The 24,457-nt window shown below is 40.6% G+C and overlaps 1 protein-coding gene across 1 annotated transcript in view; it reads left to right on the top strand.

Moving 5' to 3' along the window:
- The window catches only part of LOC149786129 (uncharacterized), a 68,472-nt gene extending 51,528 nt beyond the window's left edge, over window positions 1-16,944 (top strand). The window contains exons 5-6 of the mRNA XM_089978149.1: window positions 13,177-13,287; window positions 14,634-16,944. Coding sequence (XP_089834275.1) covers window positions 13,177-13,287; window positions 14,634-14,731 — 209 coding nt within the window. The 3' untranslated portion in view covers window positions 14,732-16,944. The remainder of the gene's footprint in view (window positions 1-13,176; window positions 13,288-14,633) is intronic.
- The last annotated feature ends 7,513 nt before the right edge of the window (window positions 16,945-24,457 follow it).

Here is a 24,457-nt window from a genome sequence, read left to right on the forward strand (position 1 = left end):
CTCATTCAAACGGCCTCCAAAGAGGTCATCGATACCGTGTGCGAATGTTGTTTGAACGTTTTGAAAGGCACGATCCCTTTGTCCAAACACCAGAAACAATGCTTAGGCAAACATCGTCACGTTCTTCGGAAAATGGTTCAAAAGAAAATTCCCATTCGTCAAAAAAAGAAGATGTTGGTCCAACGTGGAGGCATTTTACCTCTCTTGTTAGGCCCCATACTGAAAGGAGTCTTGGGAACCATGTTGGGAGGACTGATGGGAGCAAGATAAAAAGGCCTTCGGAAGTCCCAAGATCTCAGAATTCACCCCTGACAACCCATGGAAGGACGAAAACTAGCTTTAGTGCCTTACAAACGATGGATGGAATACCATCGGTGGCAAGAACAACGCACCCCGCATTTACCTCCCAATCCCAATTTGAGCGAAATGTCCCAGTTACAACACGAATTGCAATCCTTGCTGGATCGCCAAGATTTGTCCGAAACAGAAAAATCGCAAAAGTACGGTCAACTCTTGCAAAGACTGCAACTCTTTCACCAGAAAGCTTTAGACGAAACAGCTTTACCCACTCTGAAAGATTTTAAGACCTTGATGAAAAGTCCAGCACCATCACCAGTACCAGTACCAGTACCAGTACCAGTGGTCAAGACAGAAAAAGGAAAAGAAGAAGAAGAAGAAGGGTTTCAAACTCCACCAGAAAAAGTACGCAAGTTAACAACACCACCTACCTCCAGAATTGGATGGATTAAAAAGATGATGGCCACCCCTTCTTCCTCACAAGAGAAAAAGAAAGTGAAGACAGAAGTGAAAACAGAAGTGAAACAAGAACCGATATCCCCCGCTCAGACATCCTCCTCCTCCTCTTCGACACCTATTGCTGGCCGCACACGCAAAGCCTTGCAATCCAAGAAAATACCCCAAGAGAAAAAGAGTAGCCTCTTCCAAGAGTGGGTGCCTTATTAAGACACCAATCCACACAAAAAAAATGGAAAAAGTCTTAGCTAGCATTTACTACGATCCCTCCCATCCTGCAGGTTACGCAGGAGTTCAAAAATTGTATCGTGCTGCCAAAACCCGACTGAAAAGTCTCCGTTTACCTCAAGTGCAACGATGGTTACAAGAACAAACTACCTACACTTTACACAAACCCATTCGACGCAAGTTTGCCAGAAGTCGCACCCGAGTGGAAGGTATCGATCATCAATGGCAAGCCGATTTAGCCGATGTCTCTCATTTGGCTAGCTACAATCGTGGTTACAAATATTTGTTTTGTGTCATCGACGTCTTTTCCAAATTTGCCTGGGTCGTGCCTTTGACTTCCAAATCGAGCAGCGAGTTAGTGCGAGCCCTGCAACGGGTGTTGAAACAAAGCGGTCGTCACCCTCTTCGATGGCAAACGGACAAAGGCACCGAATTTCTGAACCAAGCTTTCCAAAAAGAATTAAAGAAACGTGACATTCATTTTTTTACCACCGAGAATCCCGAAACCAAAGCCAGCATCGTGGAGCGTTTTCAACGCACTTTGAAAGAACGCATGTGGAAATATTTTACGCATCACCACACTCTGAAGTACATCGACATCTTACCGCACCTGGTGCAAGCGTACAACCAATCTTACCATCGAAGCATCGGACGTGCCCCGCAAGACGTGACTCCCGACAACGAAGTGCTGGTGTTCGAGCGCCTGTTCGGTACGTCCCCGACGAGGGCTGTCCCTAAGAAAAGTGGAGAGTTGACCGTAGGAGATTGGGTGCGCATTGGCAAAACCAAACGCACTTTCGACAAAGGTTACTTACCTAACTGGACGACCGAATTGTTTCGCGTCACTGGACGAGTGCATGGCCGTCATCCTACCGTCTATAAATTGGAAGACATGAACGGAGAAGTACTCAAAGGAACGTTTTATTTGCCCGAGTTACAACGTGTCACCAAAAAAGAAGACGACGTGTACGACATCGAAAGCATTCTGGAACGCAGAACCCGTAAAGTGGGCAAACGACGTGTCAAAGAAGTCAAAGTACGTTGGAAAGGATATCCACCCAGTTTCGATTCTTGGATCGACGCTTCGCAAGTCATCGACTATAAAAAGAAGAAGTGACCATCATGCCCTTTCACACATCAGACGCAGCTACGTCGACCAGTCCTTCTTCCCCTAGTTCTTCTGTGCAAGATTTACAAAAACAACCCTTGTGGGTGTGGTGTGGAGAACGTGTGCCTAAAACGCAAATCGTCTTTTTCTGCCAAATCTTCGTGGTGTATTGTGTCATCGGAGCAGCCATCGCCAATTTGAGTTTGCAACAAGGAGACAAACAATTGTGGACCATTTTATTGAGCAGTTGCATCGGTTACCTACTTCCCAATCCCTCCCTGAAATTCTCCTCGAACGGGAACGTTGTGTCCAGTGCCAGTGCCAGTCACCAGTCCAACCACAATCAGAACCCCATTTTGGGCGGAGACACACCTCTGACATCCACTAATATTCCCTCGGACAGCCACAGAACTCTGGAATTATGAGTCACCAAAACCAATTTTACTTAACCTTACCCAGTGACAGTTCCATGGAGGTGTTTCCCAACAACACGTTGTGCTGTTACACGGCCAAATTACCTTAAGCCATCCCCTTAGATCACGAAGCCCATTGGGAAGTGGCTTTAGTAGAAATGATTCACCCGACCCAAGTCCTCAATGTCATTGCCCAGCAAAATACTTTTACGGTGGAAGTTCATGACGAGCAATTGCAAGAGTACTTGGATAAGAATGTCAAATATGACAATAAAACCTATGATGAGAAACTTAAAACGTGGACCTACAACTTTGTGATTCCCCCAGGCTATTATTTCAGTGGTCATCATTTGGTCAGCGCCATAGCCTCCAAGTTTAATGGTGTGTTTGGGGAAGTTCTTAAGAAGGACAATTTCAGGAACAAAAGTGTCACCATGGAGTACCACAAAGTAGCTCGTCGCTTCTTGATGAAATTTGAGCGAAGTAAAATCGTGTCCATTATATTTTGTTCTGAATTGTATGACATGTTGGGCGGGGACATGGAGCTGAGGAAGAACTTAGAACGAAAAACATCACCCGAATTACCAGTCATTTTCGACAACGTGACTTTTGGCCAGTATTTTCGTACCCCGGTAGAACTGAACCAAGGACTGAATTTGATGTTCGTGTACTCCGATGTGGTGGAATACAACGTGGTGGGACACACCTCCGTACCGTTACTGCGTGTCATTCCTTTCAAAGTGGATTCTGCCACAAACGCTGACGAGGAAGGTGGAAACACTTATCACGTCCACCGCGAATTTGTCCATCCTCACTATTTGCCGGTCACTAAGTCGTATTTGGACACGGTCAACATTACTATAAAAGGAGATTTGGGACAAAATATTCCATTCACTAACAAAGGAAAAGTCACGGTGAAACTCCATTTTCGAAAACGGTTCTCTCACGACTCGTAAGTAAGTCATGTATCCAGTGTACCAAGGGGTGGCTCGACAGCGAGGACACGGTTTAGGAGACATGTTAAAATCGGCCTTTCGTTCGGTGGCCCCAGTGTTGAAACCGATGGTGACACGAGGATTGCACGCCTTGAAAGATGCGGCACTGACACAAGGCAAAGAATTTCTCCAAAATGTCATCATCGACAAACAGAACCCTAAAGAAGCCTTCATGAGGGCAGGCAAAAATGTCTTGCTGCAAACGGGCAAAGACATTTTAGGCCGACGAGACACACCTATAAATGCCCTGCAGGCTACCGAGTCAAGCATTCAGCAAGGACAAGGCAGAAAGAGACGACGAAGAAGAAAACACCCTTTCACCAGACTTCAAGCGAGAAAGGCCAAGAAAAGAAGAACCGTTCGAGACTTAGACGTTTTCGATTATTGAAACACAGCAACAACAAAAAATGATGCACCGAGAGTCTTGCGCTTGTTCCAAGACGGAACTGGATCTGTTTGCCATGCCCCCCACCATGATGACCATGCAAGAATCCCAATGGGTGGAATTTCATCCCGTCTCCTCATTGACAGCCTCAGCTCCCATCGAGTTTGAAATCAAAGGACAGCCCGAAGATTACATCGATCTGAATAGCAGTTACTTGTACCTGAAAGTCCAAGTTCTAGATAAGGAGGATGGTGCAGTAGAAGACACTGAGAATATAGCTCCCGTCAACAATTTCATGCATTCCTTGTTCAGCTCAGTGGACTTGTACTTGAATAACAAACTAGTCAGCAGTAGCATGGATACTTACCCTTACCGTGCCTACCTGGAAAATCTCTTGACGTACGGAATAGATGCCAAGGATACTCATCTCAATGCTTGTGTGCTGTGGGAACCTGACGAAGCGAACGAGTTCAACACATTAAAAAAAGACAATGACGGCTTTGAGGAAAGACAAAAGAAAATCCTAGGTGGAAAGAGTTTAGAACTGATGGATCGTTTGCATTTGGACATGTGGTTGCAAGAGAAATATTTGCTGAACGGTGTCAATGTGCGCCTGAGACTGAATCGCAGCAGTGCCGCTTTCCATTTGTTGGCTGATAGTGATGCTACTAAAGGTGGCAATCCTAAAAGCACAATCCTACAAGCCAGACTCTACGTACGGCGCGTGGAAGTGTTACCCAAAGTGGCAAACGACATCAGTCAGACGTTGAGCAGAACGACAGCCAAGTATCCCATCCGACGTGTGGAAGTGAAAACGTTCACCATTTCTGCTGGACTACAATCCATAACCGAAGATCATCTGTTCCAAGGACAGTTACCCAAACGTTTGATCCTTGGTATGGTCTCGAATGCAGCCTTCAACGGAGCCTTCAATCAAAATCCTTTTAACTTTCAACACTTCGACGTAAAGAAAATCGAAGTCAGTCGTGATGGCAAGACCTTGTGTACCCGACCTTTCGAACCTGACTTTGCCAAGAACAATTACTTGAGATCGTACTTGTCCCTGTACGAAGCCACCGGACAGTTAGGAACCAACACCACTCACGGCATTACGTACAACGATTATGACGGAGGCTATGCTTTGTGGGCTTTCGATTTCACTCCAGACCAAGGCAGCGACGAGGGACATTTCCACCCTATAAAATCTGGCCAGATTCGTGTGGAACTTCAGTTTGCAAATCCTCTGACAGAGACAGTGAACGTCATCCTGTATGCAGAATTCGATAATACCATAGAAATCAACAGTTTGAGAGAAGTCATTCTAGATTATTAGAAAGCCATGGAAGACTGTTATCCCTCTTTACAAAGTGGAGAAACTTTGGAGACGGAATGTGAGGAGATCGTGGAAGAAGGATCCCAAGACAAAGACGAAGAAGTTGTCATGATGAAGTCAAGATGGCCAGAACAAGAAGCCCATTTAGTCTCCTGTTTTGCCAAACACTTGGTCGACAAAATGACGGAATTGATCAAGAAAAATTGCTATGGATGTCAAAACGATCATCCCAGTCAAATTCAACACGATAAATGCCTGATGTTGAGTCAAGAAGAAAAATTGGACGAGTATCTGGACGAAGCTTGGAGTCTCATCTCGAACAAAGACGTGTTGCACCAGTGGTATAAAGACTTGCGTGAACATTCTTGTCCAGCATTAACCACTCAAGAGATCCATCGTATCGAAGCTCTCCTGAATCAGAGTGAGGAAACAGAACGAATAACCGTTTATTCCTCAGACATTTTCAAGCAAAAAGTCAGGATCGAATTGACGACGTATTATTACCTGTGAAGAAGAAAACAAACACAAAACAATGGATACCTGGGAACTTTATTACCTTTTGAACCACAGTTCGTATACGTCTTCTTGGAATCCCGTCGTCTGTGCTAAAGATGAACTCCCTCATCGCAAACCTAAAGACCATCAAGCTTACGTGATCAACACGGACGAAAGTCATCTCCCAGGAACCCACTGGGTAGCCGTCTACTTTCCTCAAGAAGGCTGTGTGGAATATTTCGATTCGTACGGATTGCCCCCTTTGGAAGACGATATCATCGACTTTATGAGAAGAAATGCTCAAACCACCCGATTCAATAACGTGAAATTACAAGGCACAGATTCCTTGGTGTGTGGACAATATTGTGTGTATTTTCTGCATCATCGCAGCCTGGGCTATTCCTTAGAACATTTAGTGACTCATTTCGATCCTCGTTCTTCTGCTAGAAACGATGTGAAAGTAGATCGATGGTTTTGTGACCATTATGCTTATCTTTTGTCTCAAGCTAGGAAACGTAGTGTCCATCAATGGCCTAATGATTTCCAACAGTGGAAATCACAATTTCATTCACAACGTTGTCAGCCTTGTTTAAAGTAGATTGTATTTGAAGAAAAAAAATGTTTGTAATTTGAAAAAAATTGTTTGATGTTATAATGTTGGATTATTGTTAGAGTTGTTGTTAGTTAGTGTTAAGTGATTTTTGAATAAAAAATGTTGTGTTTTGAAAAAAATGCCTTTGTGGTTTGTTTAGCTAGAAGAATGTTGGATTGATGCTCTTTCATTTCTTACTATCCCTCTCATGAACGTTGCGGCTCGAAAACCGTGTGGGGATGTTTTCCTTCACGTCCGCGCTTTCACTTTAAGAACCGGGTTGTTCCCAGTCTAGCCATCCATTGTCGACTCATCCTCCTACGAAGATGTGCTCCAAACTAGCTAAGCTCAACGAAGCCTACGTGAATCTGCATAGGGTCAGACACAGTCTGATACCGAAGCCAGAAGAAATAGAGAATGTGAGAATGTTAAAAATCACTGAAGACCTGATAGAAGAGCTCTTCAGAGAAGAAATGAACAGGGAAAAAGAAGAATGGACAGAGAAGTACAGACTTCAGAGACAGCAGCAACAACAACAACAGCAGCAGCAACAACAACAGCAGCAGCAACAGCCTGAAGCTGACAGAGGCTTTGTGGATTGTCGTATCGACACCAAAGAATTCTTCTTCTCTTTCCGAAGAAGCAGACCTATCGCCAGAAAGTCTATCCTCAGAGGACATCGCATTCTTAGAAACTAAAAAAGAATGCCATAGCAAAACAAAAAACAGCCCTTTTCAGGGCTACCCAATACTCTAGAAAAGAAATAACGATCGATTTGCCAATGTATGTAGGTAGAGTAGTGTGAAAATAAAAACTAACTCTAGCTTTTAAAAATGTGAGCGTATGAGTTTGTGTGATTGTGTTTGTAAGTGATAAAGTAGGTTGGTGTGGATAGTAGATTAAAATGATGTTTGTTTTTGGGGTTGTTTGAGGTGTATATTAGGGGTTAGATTGGATTGCTTTGCGTATGTGGATAGTCAATTGAAGTGATGGGTAGCATAAAAAAGTGAGCGAGTGTTTCTTTTAGGTCCGCGCGTTGTTGTTGTTTTAGGTCATGATCTAGGTAAGATGAATTTTATGTTTTTAGGGGGATGTTTTCCATCACGTCCGCGCTTTCACTATAAATTGAAACTCGTTCGGCAGTCGAGCTACCCTTGTTGATTGATCAACACCAAAAATGAACACGAGACTTGAGAAACTGTTGGAGCTTCATGTGCATCTGGAATATGCCAGGCGCATATTAAATGAACTGGCCGCGGAAGCCATTGTCGAGGAGGGAAGGATAAGAGAGGAGGAAAGAAGAAACAAAGAAGAAGAAGAAAGAAGATATAAAGAGGAAAGAAGAAACAAAGAAGAGGAGGAGGAAAAGGAGAGAAGAAATTTCAAAATCCCAGAGAGTGAAAATTGGGATTCTGAAGCAACATATCCTGCCTCTGCTCTCTCCCCTCAAAAGGTAAAAAGTAACTGGGGGATAAGATGTGTATGTGGCGCCAGGCCTGGAAGGTGCCACCATTAACCAGGTGCCCATGAAGTTCCAAACAAAACAGCCCTTTTCAGGGCTACCCAATACTCTAGAAAAGAAATAACTATTAATTTGCCAATGTATGTAGGTAGAGTAGTGTGAAAATAAACACTAACTCTTTATTAATAGTGGAAGTGTATGTGTTTGTGTGTTTGTAAGAGCTCAGGTATGTTGGTGTGAATAGTAGATTATGGGTTTCTTAGCAAATGTGGAGAGTATAGTTAGGGTTATATTATATGAAATGAGAAAGTAGGGGGATGTTTTCCTTCACGTACGCGCGATGTTGGGTCATGATCTAGGTAAGATCCATTTTATGTTTTTAGGGGATGTTTTCCTTCACGTCCGCGCTTTTTGTATAAGAACCCACAGTATTCGTGGTTGAAACCATTCTGCAAAGAATAAAAAAAGAAGATGGCTTCAAACCACCTTAACAAAATGGAAAAATTGCAAAACGTCATGGACAATTTAGGAATGTTTGAGCAAATGTTGGTTAACCTAAACGAGGATCACTACTCATATAGTCCCCATAGAGTGAAGATGGAGATAAACAATTTACGAAAAATGAAGGTAATCATTAGTGATCTGTTGAAAGAAATAAAGGAGGAAAAGGAGGATGAAGAGGAAAGGATAAGGATGAGAGAATGGAATGAAAAAATTGAAAAAGAAGAAGAAAATGAAAAGAGGAAGAAAGAAGAGGAGGAAGAGAAGAAGAAAGAAGAGGAGAAGAAAAAAAAGAAAGAGAAGAAGAGTGTAGGAGATAAAATAAGAAATTGGTGGAGGAAAAGGAGAAATTAGAAGTAGAAGAAGAAGAAGAAAACCCAAAGGCCCTTTTCAGGGCCAGCCATATTTCTCGAAAAGAGATAGTCTTTTGAATTGCCTACCCCTTTTTTAAATTTAAATTTAAATTTTAAAAAAACTTTTTTTTAAAAAAAAAAAAAATCCCATGTTAAATTCCCCTTGTCCGTATAGTATCCCACGATTTATTCCCATGTTAAATTCCCTTTGTCCGTAAAGTGTCCCACGATTTATTCCCATGTTAATTCCCCTTGTCCGTAAAGTGTCCCACGATTTTTCTCCATGTTAAATTTCCATTGTCCGTAAAGTGTCCCAAGGGTGTTTTTAATGCTAATTCCCATTGTCCGTAAAGTGTCCCCCTTCACTACTTTCGGATGGTTCTTGTTGCCCATTTATCCTTAATGACACGTTTGTTGCTGCGAAATTATCGAATATCATGTGACTGTGTTCTTGATTATATCTATTTGCGTTTTGAAGAGCAACAAAGATGTGTCTAGGTGCCGAGACACCTTGTTGTGACGCAATTCGCCAAGTAAATATTCCGTTAATATTAACGTCGATAGAGTCAGTCGTGGTTGTTAGCCAGGACATGACAGACTTGCCACCCTGATTCATGAATGACAATAATTTTTCCTCCTCAAGCATCGATGGGACTATCGCTGGCATCCACAAAGTAAATTTGGTTAGTAATATTTTGCCTCGATCACCTGCCACACCTGCTTCTCGCCAGATGGCTCTGTCATTGCCTGTGTCGTCTCGAACGAAAGAAATCGTGTGTTTCGCTCCGTAAATGACTTTCCTGAAGTGCCTGCAAAATCCAAAAATATGAGATAGCGGAATTGCACAGGAAAATCTTCGATCATCTCCCTTTAACATTTTTTTTCGTATGTCAAATCCGAGGTTGTAATTGTCATTGGCGCCGAGCATTACATCAACGTTTGTGGCGTCAGCATTATTAGCGGCATTTCTCGGTACACCGATGTTATACGGGAGATGATCAGCGTGATCAGAGTTATCCTTGGCAAACATCATACTAGGACCAGCCGATCTGGTAAAATCATCCGAGTATCTAGCTAGGCCTATTATCGTCGTTGCTATATCAACGTTGCCCGTGATTGACTCGATTTCTCTTCCATCGATCATGTAAGTGGCACTCTTGAATAATGCCATGATGCCGTTGTTGACAAATCCGACTTTAAAATCTGCGCCATAGTCGGTATTATCCGCCTTCTTAATTTCCCCAACAACTTCGATATACGCCTCAGATGGAAGAAAATATCTCGTTGTATCGTGAACTTGAATTTCAACGCGATTAGTCGCATTTGGTGTCACTGTGTCGTACGAGAAATACTGGAAATCACGCACGGATGTGTCTCTAACTACAGGCTCGTCCATGTCGAACACTTCGTTTGACACTTGTGCGAACATTTATTAATAAGAATTTCATCTAAAACGAAGACCGCTGCCTGATATGAAACTTGTGTTCGCGACTTCCTGTGCTAGATTTGTGTTAGCAACTTCCTGTGCTAGCTCATTTATTTTTTTATTTGCCGCGTCGTTTATGGCTTTACTAACCTCGGGGGGCATTTCGCTGGTGCTAGGTAATTTGACAGGCTGTTTTTTTTACGCGTTAAATTTGATATTTTACCTCTGACAAAATCGAAGCCTTTAGTGGCCAAATTACCAATACCAGAAACGACAGTCTCGCCAATCTTTCCTATTGCTTTTGACGCGAATTGCTTAGCTGCGGGTCCTATTTTAGGGACTACCCGCGTAACGAAACTTTTAACGATGTCGCCGATTCCATTGCCGTGGATATATTTGTGTACAGGCATTCGAGAGTTAACTATGCGGACCTGTCTAGGTCTGCGCTGATGTTTGTGAACAATCATGTTATTTCAATTGTGTTGTTTTAATCGATGAGTTCGTCAACGAGTTCTTTGTAAATATAGGAGTCGATGACACCGCCGCGAAACAATCGCTGACAAATATCTGAGGCCTCGTTGATTATTTCAGAAGAATTGTTTCCAGCTCGCTTTCCTCCGATTAATATTTCAAGGCGAGACACATCGTTGACGACGCTGTCAGGGCAAACGGTATATCCGCTTCCTATTTTAGAATTTTGTGGTGGTGGCGTACCTGGTCTAGGATAAGGATCCCCTGGTACCCCGCTAGGATGTTGTGATAATGATGATCTTCGTGTAATTGTTTCTTTATATTCATCGACCTCCTTTTTAAAATTTGAATATCCGATATCGAATAAATCCATCGGCTTTCTTAAGCTACCAAAATAAATTAACTGCGGCCATGTTCCTGGTCCAAATGAATCAATATACTCTTTTTTCAAGTAGTATCTTTTATTCGCTGGAGTATAATTCGCAGTGGTATCTAATCTTTCGTCATCGTTACTGAGCTTATCGATATTGTCTTCTCTCAAATAAATATTAGCAGGTTTAGTATAATCAACTTTTCCTCTTAAATGAGATGCAATTTCCTCATCAGTTAATACTCGATCTCCCTTGTCCGCAGGTTTTTTGTAGTCGCTTGGTTGAACTATTGGTTCCTGAGGTTGACTTCTTACTTTTGGTCTGGCCCCTAATTCCTGTGGTTGAATATCTTCTTCTTGTGGTTGAATATCTTCTTCCTGTGGTTGAATATCTTCTTTTAATTTTGGTTTTTTCCTTATTCGTGAAGTTTTAGCCTTTTCTTCTTTCTCCTGTTGTCTTCTTTCTTTCGCTTGTTGCTTTTCTTCTTTCGTTTGTTGCTTTTCTTCTTTCGCTTGTTGCACATTATAATTATACGTTTCCTTTGCGGCTGTTAAAAATCTTCTGTAATATGGATCCGTTTCTCTCGCCTGTGATTTTCCCGTGTAAACTTTATATAACATATTATACCAATTTTTACGGTTTGCGTATCTTTTTTTCCCTTCATCAGTCAGATATTCTCTTCGACCATCAAAATAATCTTCCGCAAATTGACCAAATTGACCTATATTACTATACAGCGTCGAGAGCGGCTGTGATATTATTTCCCATCCCGCCTCGGTGAAATTTCCTCTTAAATCCTCGAGATGGAACGCTTTTTTTCCTACTCCAGGTTTTCTTACTCCAGGTTTTCCTTCTCCAGGTTTTCCTTTACTTATTTTAAAACCAATTGCAGGTTTCCTCCTCCTGGTTGTTGCCCGCGTTGTTGTGCTAGTATTGCTAATCGTTCCGGTAATACTCGTGATTGTTCCTCGATACCTTTCAACATGGGATAAATTCCACTTTTCATGATATCCTTATCTTTTTTCTCACCATATACGACTCGCTCGGTTGTTTCGGTAACTGGCTTTAACCATTTTGACGATATCTCGGTAATTCCAAATTCTGTGTCTTCGTGTGCTCGAACCTTTTTCTTATATAATTCTTTTGCCGGGATAAGTTTCTTTACTGCCGCTAATTGTTCTCGCGCTAATCTGGCAGAATGAGGCTCTCCAACTGTACTAGTTTTCGAACTCATATTATTTTCAAGTATATTATTTTAATGCGACGTAAAATTGGCCAAAGCAGCCCAACGTTGCAACAAAAAAATTAACACAAAAACTTATCCCAGAGAACCTTCCCCGGGATTTATGTTTCCTGTCTCGGATGCTATATTTACTAACACACCGGCGCGACCACCCGATGCACCCGGTCTGAAATGCATGAAAATTAGCTTCCGTAGAAGGCTTTATTTTTGAATTCTGAGGCTTCTACGGAGAAAGTTCTCGTAGGAAGCTTTATTTTGGCTGGACGCACTGGTCTGTTAAACTTCCCTGCTGCTCTGTTGTACTCTCTCTAGGAAAGCTTGCTTGCACACTCTGATCATGTGATCGACAGTCACATCTTTAATCCTGCACAGTTGTGTGACTTCGTACTTTGGCACAACAGACCTTTTTGGCCATACTTTCATAGTTTACACATCCATTCTCACTCCTTGTTTATTTTTTAGTTTTCACAGTTTGGGTCTTCACCAGTACCCTTAGCAGCCACTTTTTTGTACATTTTTTCATAATCTGTCCATAGAAAGTTGACACAATAACAGAGCCGGGATGAGGGTAATTTTCCCATCAAAATCGTACACGACTTGGTTCGTTGACATTCTTAATCTCTGAAACAAAACTAGACAGCATACTCAAGATCTGTAAACATGTTTATTTCCGATTAATAATAATCTTAATATATAATCTAAAATTATAGACAAATATTAGCTATGTAATATGTTGTTTGCAAAATAACAAGACAATAGACAGATAGGCCATAAACTCAATTATTAACCAAGGTCAACTTGACAATGTAGATATACATAACATATAATCACGGAGAAAAGCCAACTCATAGTACAAATTAAATATACATAATATAGGCAAGGAGTACACCTATCTGAGTATCTTTGGAAGACAATTTTTGCATCTCGACTTCTCGTTGTATATTACCTTAGATCTGTTTTCCATGTTGATTTTGTGGTGTTGATATACTTTTGTTGTTAATGTTGTTTTTTCCATTATTATTATTATTGATATTATTATTATTATAGATTCATCCAACAGAAGTGCCATCCAAAACGCATGTTCTGATTTGACAACTACACATGACAACGCCGAAATTCGGGAATCTACTAAGGGAAAAAAGAGTAGAAAACCGAAAGGTATCTCGTCTCACACTCCTCTCCGTCTCCTTCACTTACTATTGCAACCAATACTGCTACTACTAGTACTATGGTCCTCACTATCATTGTTATGTATATTTGATTGAATTAAATTGTTTGTTTGTTAGTTTTGATTTTTTAAAATTCCATTACATGCTATTGTAATGTAATATATTTCTTTACTGGACTTGTTTTTTTTATTTATTTATAGAATTAGGTTCAGTTCTGTTTGACTTGACTTTTTTAATATTCATTGGTAAACATCTAATAATAGAAAGAACCGTATCTAGTTTCTGACCTTGATTCAGAACCAGTGACAGCTTTAGTAAACGACTTTTAAATTTTTCAAAATTCTTTCTCAGAGTTAGAATTATTAAGTTAAGTCAAGGCCATACCTTGATTATGTGATATTTATCATGTAGCAAACTTCCATTTCTAGAAGGTTGACCGCCATCCGGGAATCTGTTTCGCGTCTTAGTAAGACTTATTACTGATGTATTTAGAAAGAATTGCCAGTCTTGCCTTAACACCTGAGACGTCAAATTGTTTATGCTGTAGCCAGTTTGGGCTAATTTTTTATTTTCTTCATATTATTTTGAACTCAAGTGATTCTTTTCCCTGGAAATACTAGAGCTCTAAATTAGTTCTTGGACAAGGACAGTTATCGAAAGTGTTGCATAATTCAAAAACTGGAATAACATTTTCTGTGATTCAACAAGCACACTGCAGCACTTCGCAGATTACAACAAACATCACCGTCTTCCATTCTGGATTTTATCGGGATCCGAACTCAGTTTAATTCAGGGCTTTTTATTACTAGGACTTACTTTTTTTATTCTTGGATTATGTTTGGATTTAATTCAAAATACCGTAAGTTATTTTTCTCATTTTTTCACTTTTATTTTAGGGAAATAAATTATTTGTTAAATTTTACAAAGCTTGTTATCTTCACCTTTTTCCTGTTACCTTTTATAAGAGGCAAGACACGTAACACCGTTATCTTCTTCTTATGTTGCTGTTATTGTTATTGCTAATGATCCTCTTGGTACTACTACTACTAATACAAAGTCTACAATCATGATTGACACTACTTCTACTATATCAGCATAATCATACCTGAACTACTGCTGCTACCATAAGACATGCTGTGAGTACATAAGAATAAAGGGAAGGAGACAAAACCTGTCAAATATGTACGAATACAGGACGGAGATAATTTGTTGAATAATCTTCATGAGCAATTCTATATTCATTTCAGTATGAACAGTTTCCTGTCTAATACAATATATCATCACAATGATACGTGGAAACAGGTATGAACTCTCTCATTTCCTTTATATTTGCAGGAAAAAAGGATAAGAAGCGTAAAACTAAAAAGGAAAAGGGAAGCCAGAATAAGAAAAAAAGTACAACCCAAAAACCGACAAAGCAGTCATCTGGATAGATTGTCCTTATCTTATAATGCATACATGCACATACATCGAATTCATCTTGGCATGTTGTGGACACACTGTAAATATGGTTGTACCCAACATATCGCTGACTTTGCAAAAATACAGCAGGCATTTGTGATTGAAATGACTAGATTGTTTTCTTGCCACAATATCACATGGAAAGACATGAAAGAGTGCTAACTGTTCATCTCAGTTAAAATATGTTTATTCTCATTTATGTTTTCTCACAAGAAAGTGATGATACGTTAAGGAAAGTTAATGAAGAGAAACCATTCAGTTGTGCGGTTGATAGATAATTGGGAAGTTGTGAGATCTGTGGTCTTGTATTAATTAGAGTAAAATAATGTATAGATTGGACACGTTGGACTTTCCAGTTCTTAGAGTGAGGTTAATGAAGAAGTTTGAAGAAATATTTAAATTAAATATGCAGTTTTGGTCACTTTAAAATGATCTTTAATTGGAAATATTCAATATTTTATATCTACTCTGTGATGGGATAGTATAAATGTCGTAGGACGTTTATTTATTACCTACTTATATACTGACCACACAGAGTAGGATGCCAAAAAGACGGGTATAAAATAGAACGTAAATTCCTTATAGAAAAAACTAAGTAGGAATGCGTGCGCACAAACACATATTCGTTGTTGTTCATCCTGCACTGCAGACAAATGTAGTTTTAGAATTTTTGTAATACTGAGTTTCGATCCTCATAATTCACTGGCAGAAAGTTGATAAAAAATATTCAGTGAGAAGTGAGAGAGATTTGTTTCTTCAGGAGTTCGCAAAAAATTTGCCATTTTGCCAAGCCTAAATTGCCCTCACTGACCGACTTTACTCAAGGTAAATTTACTTCAATCATGTTAGTTGCTGTAAATCATTGATTGTAGCCAACAATTGTTGTAAAATGTTCCTAACATCATTTTTTGATTTTATCATTTCATCGTCAGAATGATTTGTTTATATAAAGAAAATGAATTCAGTGTCAAGTGAGGCAAAGTCTGTTACAAATTTACAATTTACCAACCCTAGAACTAACTGACCTCGGTTTTACCCAATGTTTAATTGCCTGAAGTGTATTTTTCAACGACTTTAAATCTCCAACAGGATGGAGAGAAGTACACACACACACACACACACACACACACATGACCCTTTTCAGAGCCCACCTAGGTCTCTTGGAAAAGATATACCATTCACCACTGCAAATTAAACAAGAATCAAATCCTTCTAAAAGTCGTCCTGAAAGTCTATGTTCGAATGAGTCTCTGTAAATCTCTGAGCCTATCCAGATCTCTTGGGAAGCTTGTGACCGTGTAGACCTACTGTCGGATCTTGCCATTAACTATACTTTTGTCCGTGTAGACCTACCGTCGGGACTTGCCATTAACTATAATTTTGTCCGTGTAGACCTACCGTCGAGTCTTGCCATTAACTATAATTTCTTCCGTGTAGACCTACCGTCGGGTATTGCCATTAACTGTACTTTTGTCCGTGTAGACCTACCGTCGGATCTTGCCATTAACTATACTTTTGTCCGTGTAGACCTACTGTCGGATCTTGCCATTAACTATACTTTTGTCCGTGTAGACCTACCGTCGGGTCTTGCCATTAACTATAATTTTGTCCGTGTAGACCTACCGTCGGATCTTGCCATTAACTGTACTTTTGTCCGTGTAGACCTACCGTCGGATCTTACCATTAACTGTACTTTTGTCCGTGTAGAACTACCGTCGGATCTTGCCATTAACTATACTTTTGTCCGTGTAGACCTACCGTCGGATCTTACCATTAACTGTACTTTTGTCCGTGTAGACCTACCGTCGGATCTTGCCATTAACTGTACTTTTGTCCGTGTAGACCTACCGTCGAGTCTTGCCATTAGCTATAATTTTGTCCGTGTAGACCTACCGTCGGGTCTTGCCATTAACTATAATTTTGTCCGTGTTGACCTACCGTCGGATCTTGCCATTAACTATACTTTTGTCCGTGTAGACCTACCGTCGGGTCTTGCCATTAACTGTACTTTTGTCCGTGTAGACCTACCGTCGGGTCTTGCCATTAACTGTACTTTTGTCCGTGTAGACCTACCGTCGGATCTTGCCATTAACTGTACTTTTGTCCGTGTAGACCTACCGTCGGGTCTTGCCATTAACTGTACTTTTGTCCGTGTAGAACCTACCGTCGGATCTTGCCATTAACTGTACTTTTCTCCGTGTAGACCTACCGTCGGGTCTTGCCATTAACTATAATTTTGTCCGTGTTGACCTACCGTCGGATCTTGCCATTAACTATACTTTTGTCCGTGTAGACCTACCGTCGGATCTTGCCATTAACTATACTTTTGTCCGTGTGGACCTACCGTCGGATCTTACCATTAACTGTACTTTTGTCCGTGTAGACCTACCGTCGGATCTTGCCATTAACTGTACTTTTGTCCGTGTAGACCTACCGTCGGATCTTGCCATTAACTGTACTTTTGTCCGTGTAGACCTACCGTCGGGTCTTGCCATTAACTATAATTTTGTCCGTGTAGACCTACCGTCGGGTCTTGCCATTAACTATAATTTTGTCCGTGTAGACCTACCGTCGGGTCTTGCCATTAACTGTACTTTTGTCCGTGTAGACCTACCGTCGGATCTTGCCATTAACTGTACTTTTGTCCGTGTAGACCTACCGTCGGATCTTGCCATTAACTGTACTTTTGTCCGTGTAGACCTACCGTCGGGTCTTGCCATTAACGATAATTTTGTCCGTGTAGACCTACCGTGGGGTCTTGCCATTAACTATAATTTTGTCCGTGTAGACCTACCGTCGGGTCTTGCCATTAACTGTACTTTTGTCCGTGTAGACCTACCGTCGGATCTTGCCATTAACTGTACTTTTCTCCGTGTAGACCTACCGTCGGGTCTTGCCATTAACTATAATTTTGTCCGTGTAGACCTACCGTCGGGTCTTGCCATTAACTATAATTTTGTCCGTGTAGACCTACCGTCGGATCTTGCCATTAACTATAATTTTGTCCGTGTAGACCTACCGTCGGATCTTGCCATTAGCTGTACTTTTGTCCGTGTAGACCTACCGTCGGATCTTGCCATTAACTATAATTTTGTCCGTGTAGACCTACCGTCGGGTCCTGCCATTAACTATAATTTTGTCCGTGTAGACCTACCGTCGGGTCTTGCCATTAACTGTACTTTTGTCCGTGTAGACCTACCGTCTGGTCTTGCCATTAACTGTACTTTTGTCCGTGTAGACCTACCGTCTGGTCTTGCCATTAACTGTACTTTTGTTCGTGTGGACCTACCGTCGGGTCTTGCCATTAACTGTACTTTTGTCCGTGTAGACCTACCGTCGGGTCTTGCCATTAACTGTACTTTTGTCCGTGTAGACCTACCGTCGGGTCTTGCCATTAACTGTACTTTTGTCCGTGTGGACCTACCGTCGGGTCTTGCCATTAACTATACTTTTGTCCGTGTGGACCTTCCGTCGGATCTTGCCATTAACTATACTTTTGTCCGTGTAGACCTACCGTCGGGTCTTGCCATTAACTATACTTTTGTCCGTGTGGACCTTCCGTCGGATCTTGCCATTAACTGTACTTTTGTCCGTGTAGACCTACCGTCGGGTCTTGCCATCTAGTGTCTACCAGTGCGCGACCGCAGATGTAGGATGATTATGCCAAATGCACTCTAGATGTGTACAAATAATAAAGAAGATACTAAGAAAACAAAGATATCGCACCCTAGATCTTACTGGCTTTAAAGCGGTCAACCTATATCTGTTTCTTAAACTCCAATTGAACATGGCTGTGTCTCAATCCCAGTGATAACGCTTTTGTTAGCGATATGCAGAAGACAAACGTGTTTCTATCAAAACCATCGTCCCCACGATCTGATTTTTACAGCATCTTTATTGTTTTACAACATCTCATTGCCTCGCCGTTGACCAAGACTGGGTTAAAAATTGAAATGACTCTACAGACTAATCCTAGGTCTTACTGGCTTTTAAGCTGTCAACCTCTATGTGTATTTCAAACTCTAGCAAAAATAAACTGGAAGTGATTGATTACAGTTCCAACAATTGAAAGCGGGCACGTTTATCTTGACCACTTGTACAGAAAACGACTGGGTGCTGGACGAGAGGGGTGTTTATTTTAAACATGTATATTAGTAAAAGTACAATGTTGAGATCTTATTAAAGTGCGAATACCAGAAACTTTGTTAGTAAGAAAATACAAGTTTGATGTTTGACTATGAATAGGATGAGTGCATGTAGAAAATACATGGATGATAGATTTATCACACAATATATGGTAACAACTTTTAGAGAATGTAAAGTATAGATCACCTCTTCAAGGGATGAAAGAGTTCACTTAGAAAATTCAAGGGCCCTCTTCACGCATGCCACTTGAAAGCATGTTTACGAGTTTGTGAGTGGATAGTCGGTGTATAATCCAAATTACGTATATGTAAATTAAGCATTTAGCTGAAGAATATCAAATGAGAATCTGTTATTTTAGATTTTTAATGACCTTTTTTCTTGTTGATCCATTCAGTTGTATACACTGCTACAAAGAAAAAGATCAGAATCAAAATGTATGTCTCCCACATTTATAATAAGAAATTAATAATACATTTAATAATAATAATAATAATAATAATACATATCAAAATGACAATTTAGAATTTTTTAAAGACATTTTTCAATAGGTTTACCCATAGAAAAATATCTAAATTGATTGGAATAAAGAAAAAATATTTAATCTGATTACCAGTGCATTGACAAGATTTTTCCTATTATTCTTTGTAAACATTTGGACAAACGTTTTCATTCAAATCGAACAAAATTGTCCAGATCAACATAAATTGTCATAGCCAACTGTCATTTATTCCTCTTCTGATTACTTGGATTCTAAAAGATTAATTCGTTTCTCTGGAAATATTATTGTATTATACAGAATTCTTGAACAATGACTTTTCTTAAAAAAAAGTTTATTTTGGATTTCCAAGACCGGAGGATTAATTATTGTGTTTCTACAAGGAACCGATGACGTCAACACAGTACGGGCTACATCATACGTCATCGCCTTCCATCTTGGATTCTTCGTCGGGTCTCGAACTTGACATCATTAAAACATTTCAATATTAGGACTTCACAAAATTTATTTTTGGATTATTGTTGTATTATTTTTGGATTTGATCCTGGAAACCTAAGTTGTCATATTTTTTTCCATTTTTACAGTATTTTTCAAGGAAATAAATTATTTGTTATATTTTTCAAAGCTTGTTGTTTTCACTCTTTCTTGTGTTACTGTTTATTCGCGCCTAACACGTAACATAAGAAAATAAAACCTTGTTGGCTTGATTGTAATAAATTTTTAATGTACAATGTATTAAATTTTAATGTTCAATACTTAATCAAACTTAAAGACATCACATATGTACCCCAACCCCCGAGTAAAATCGGTGATTTTGGTCTCCGAATTTTGAAGTTGCATTTCAAGAAGTGACCCCTTCGCTTCAGAATCAATTAATTTACTCATACAATCTACTCCTACATTGGCACTTCCTTTAATGTAACGCAATTGAACTTGATACCGCTGAAGAAATAATGACCATCTCATTAAACGTCCATTTGTCAATTTAGCTTGGGCTAAATAAGCAACTGGTTGGTGATCAGTTTCCAGAATAAACTTTCGTCCAAACAAATAGCGCTGAAATTTAGAGATCCCAAAGATAATCACTAGGCATTCTCTTTCGGTAACAGAATAATGACACTCTGCTGACGACAACTTCCTGCTACCATAAGCAGCCGGAAATAAGTTCACATCATGTTCCTGCATTAAAACTGCACAAAGACCCTTTCAGAAGCGTCGTTAATATTTTCCGGTAACATTTCGACTTGAAATTCTGTGATCCTGTTTAATATCCATTAGTCGACACAAAAGCGGTGATCACCATCTTTCTTCTGGACCAAAACAACCGGTGAACTACATGCGGATTCGGCTAGTTCGATGACCCCTAAGTCAAGCATAGTTCTAATTTCGTCGCGTACAGTTGCTAACTTCGCATGAGGCAGTGGATAAGGTTTCAGTTTCACAGGCGTTTCATCAAGCACTTTAAAATAACTCCTCCAAGTCCGTCATGCATGGTCTTTCTGTCAAGACACTTGAGTAGTCTTGGAGTATCCTCTCCACCTCTTCACGTTGTTTTGACGTTAACATTACGTCAAGGACAATGTCAATGTAGGTTTCATTCCTCGTCAAAGGACAACTAGGAACTACTTCCGCCACTCCTCAGTTGTTGTCGGGTTCTTCAGTCAAAAATGTAGCAGCCACGAACTCAGTGGGTGTCTCCCTTTCACGATAACGTTTAAGAAGGTTAACGTAGCACAAGTTCTCTTGATCTCCTACCTTGATACGATAGTTATGTCCACCGTTCTTTTCCGTTACAACGATCGGTCCCCTCCAGGATACTTGGAGTTTGTTGTGCTCCAACGGTAACAACAACAACACCTTGTCACCCACTTGAAACTTTCATTCCTTCGCCCTTTTTGTCGTAGTACTTGGCTTGACGTCCCCGTGCGTCACGGAGATTCTTCTGGGCCAAGTTGTAAACTTCCCCCAGCTTGTTACGGAGATCAACAACATATTGATACGTCGTTCGTACTTCCTCGGATGCCTTTTCATCTGTCCACAACTGTTTCAATACAGCCATGGGTCCTGTCACTGTCCTCCCATAAACTAGTTCGAAAGGTGAAAATCCTAGAATGGCTTAGGGTACTTTGTGGTACGCGAAAAGCATCGCGGGAAGGTATCGATCCCAGTCCTTGGTTCGACCTTTGCACAACTTCTTCAGAGTTTGCTTCAAAGTCCCATTGAAACGCTCTACTAGACCATTGCACTGCGGGTGATACGGGGTGGTAGTCAGCTGCCTAATGGAAAGCAACCGCTTCACTTATTCATCACCTGCCTAACAAACTGCGTCCCTTGGTCAGTTAGTATCTGTTTAGGTGCACCAACTTTGGACCAAACTCCTAACAAAGCCCCAGCCACCTTAACTGAATCAATGTTTTTATACGTAACGGCCTCCGGGTATCGGGTAGCGCAATTAATAATTGTTAACATATAACGATTACCACTTTCTGACGCAGATTTTATCGCCACCCTTAAATTGCACGTACATAAATTAACATAAAATAACAGATGTCGCTATAGCTCATCGATTTCTAGGTCAATATAAAATATCTTCCAGCATCCGCAACAAATCATAGTCATGTAAGTTTTGCAAAGACAACGGTTTTTCTGTTTTATTTGTTTGCCTTGTCTATGATTTTGTATTTGCCTTTGAAAAAGACTCATTTAGAGTCAAAAGCGCTTAGGCTAGTTAGATACTAGTTTTGCACTGGTCGTAATCAGTTTATTACACACACACACACACACACACGTATATATATATATATAATTTTACAGCTTATAAGAACCACACAGAAACTCATTATGGCCAAAATATAATTCCAACATAAGGGTATACTTGGCTTCCTCCTGTTCCATGTCATTCATCAGACTAATTGAAATTAGAAAAGTAAAATAAAAATTACATCGAGGACACGCTATGCCCTCCACAGTAGCCCTAAATATTGTCATCGAAGACGAGCATGCCCCCCACCACCACCACCACCATAGTTGCTCTGAAAAAAATGTCATCCTGGACATGTCATGCTCCACAGTAGCCCTTTCAGAATGCCACCAGGACGCGTCATGTCCTCCACAGTAGCCCTTTCAGAATGCCACGAGGTCGCGCCATGTCCTCCACAGTAGCCCTTTCAGAATGCCAAGAGGTCGTGTCACGTCCTCCACAGTAGCCCTTTCAGAATGCCACGAGGACGCGTCATGTCGTCCAAAGTAGCCCTTTCAGAATGCCACGAGGACACGTCATGTCCTCCACAGTAGCACTTTCAGAATGCCACGAGGTCGCGTCATGTCCTCCACAGTAGACCCGAAGGAAAAAAATACGACAGAGGTAGCATCATCCCCTGCGCAGTAGCACTGAAAAATGTCATTGAGGATGCGTCATGCCTTCCACAGCAGCACTGAAAAAAATGCTATCGAAGATGTGTCATGCCCTACACAATCGCCAACCCCCGAGACAATGTATCTTAGGATGCGTCGTGTATTAACAGTATCTTTAAAAAAAGGAAAAGATATGCGTTTGTCAAACACTGCAGACAAAACTTCTAAATCCAGAAATCGAAAAAAATTCGTATAGATTGTAAAAACTATTCAAACAGCACACAAATCTTATAAGGTCTTACGCATATACACACAAGATTATCAACACAAAACATAGGTCAGGCTTTTGTGCTAACAATATTTTGATGCATGAAATATTCAAGTCAAATATCAGAAAAACAGGTATCAACTCCACAACCATTCAATCGTTCTAACAAGCCTCCCGGAATGAGGGGACTGACAGGATGAGATAAAGAGTTTTGCATACAAAATTATACAGACTTTAAGTTACACGATGCACTCAATTAGCTGTGCATTATGTAAATCATCGATAATCATATCTGTCGGCATGGTTCTATGCATGGTTTATGACATATACGATCAAGCTAGTGGAAGACTTGAGTCTGATAATATCTGAATTTAGTTTAGTTTCTTGACCTATTTTGCAAGCTTTGTAGACTAAAAAAAATAAGCGTACGAGACGAATGTAAAATTAGGTCTATTAGTACAGCCGCATTCGATAAGAATTGTATGGCAATGACATGATTACCGTACCGTACCAAGGAATTTAGAAGCTGCTTTCTCTTCCAAAATGTTGTTATTTAAACACAATGTCAAATCTCACCTGAAGTCGATCATTGGTCCTTAACAATAAGAACGGAAAGAATTAAAAGAAAAATTTATATTTGAAATTTCGAAGACAAATTCAAATGTTACACACATAAGTGCACGTGAAATCAAAACTATTAATATATAGTCTCCAATTAAATAAGGCCTGAAAATGAGTTAAAGAGCAATTACATTAGAAACCTAAGTTCAAATATGAGAGAGAGAGAGAGAGAGAGAGAGAGAGAGAGAGAGAGAGAGAGAGATTTGTTGTTGTTGTTGTTATAAGGGTTTAACGCCATTTTTCAGCACACGATAGGCTATACATGGCGGCCAGTATTAACGGTGGAGGAAGAACCCGGGAAAACCCCGGAAAGAACCACCGACCCACGAGAAGCTACTGGCAAGCTTTCCCACATACCCACACTGGCTGAATCCGAGACTCGAACCCACGCAGACAGAGGTGAGATGGCAGTGATCCGTAACGGAGAGCGCTTTAGACCACTCGGCCACTCGGGGCCCCGAGAGAGAGAGAGAGAGAGAGAGAGAGAGAGAGAGAGTACGAAGAAGAAAATATAAATAATGCAGCATAGTTACATCTCATAAAGTTCCTATAAAAAAGAATGAAGCAGTCTCTGAGTCTACTATTATCCAGTTAGTTGTTGTTGTTGTAGGGTTTAACGCCATTTTCAGCACAGGCTAGGCTATACATGGCGGCCAGTATTAATGGTGGAGGAAGAACACGTGAAAACCCCCGGAAAGAACCACCGACCCACGAGAAGTTACTGGCAAGCTTTCTTACATACCTACACTGGCTGAATCCGAGACTCGAACCCACGCAGACAGATGTGAGATGGCAGTGATCCGTAACGGAGAG

This window comes from Sinohyriopsis cumingii, chromosome 12 (genome assembly GCF_028554795.1).
Source record: "Sinohyriopsis cumingii isolate HCF-2022 chromosome 12, ASM2855479v2, whole genome shotgun sequence".
NCBI lineage: Eukaryota > Metazoa > Mollusca > Bivalvia > Unionida > Unionidae > Sinohyriopsis > Sinohyriopsis cumingii.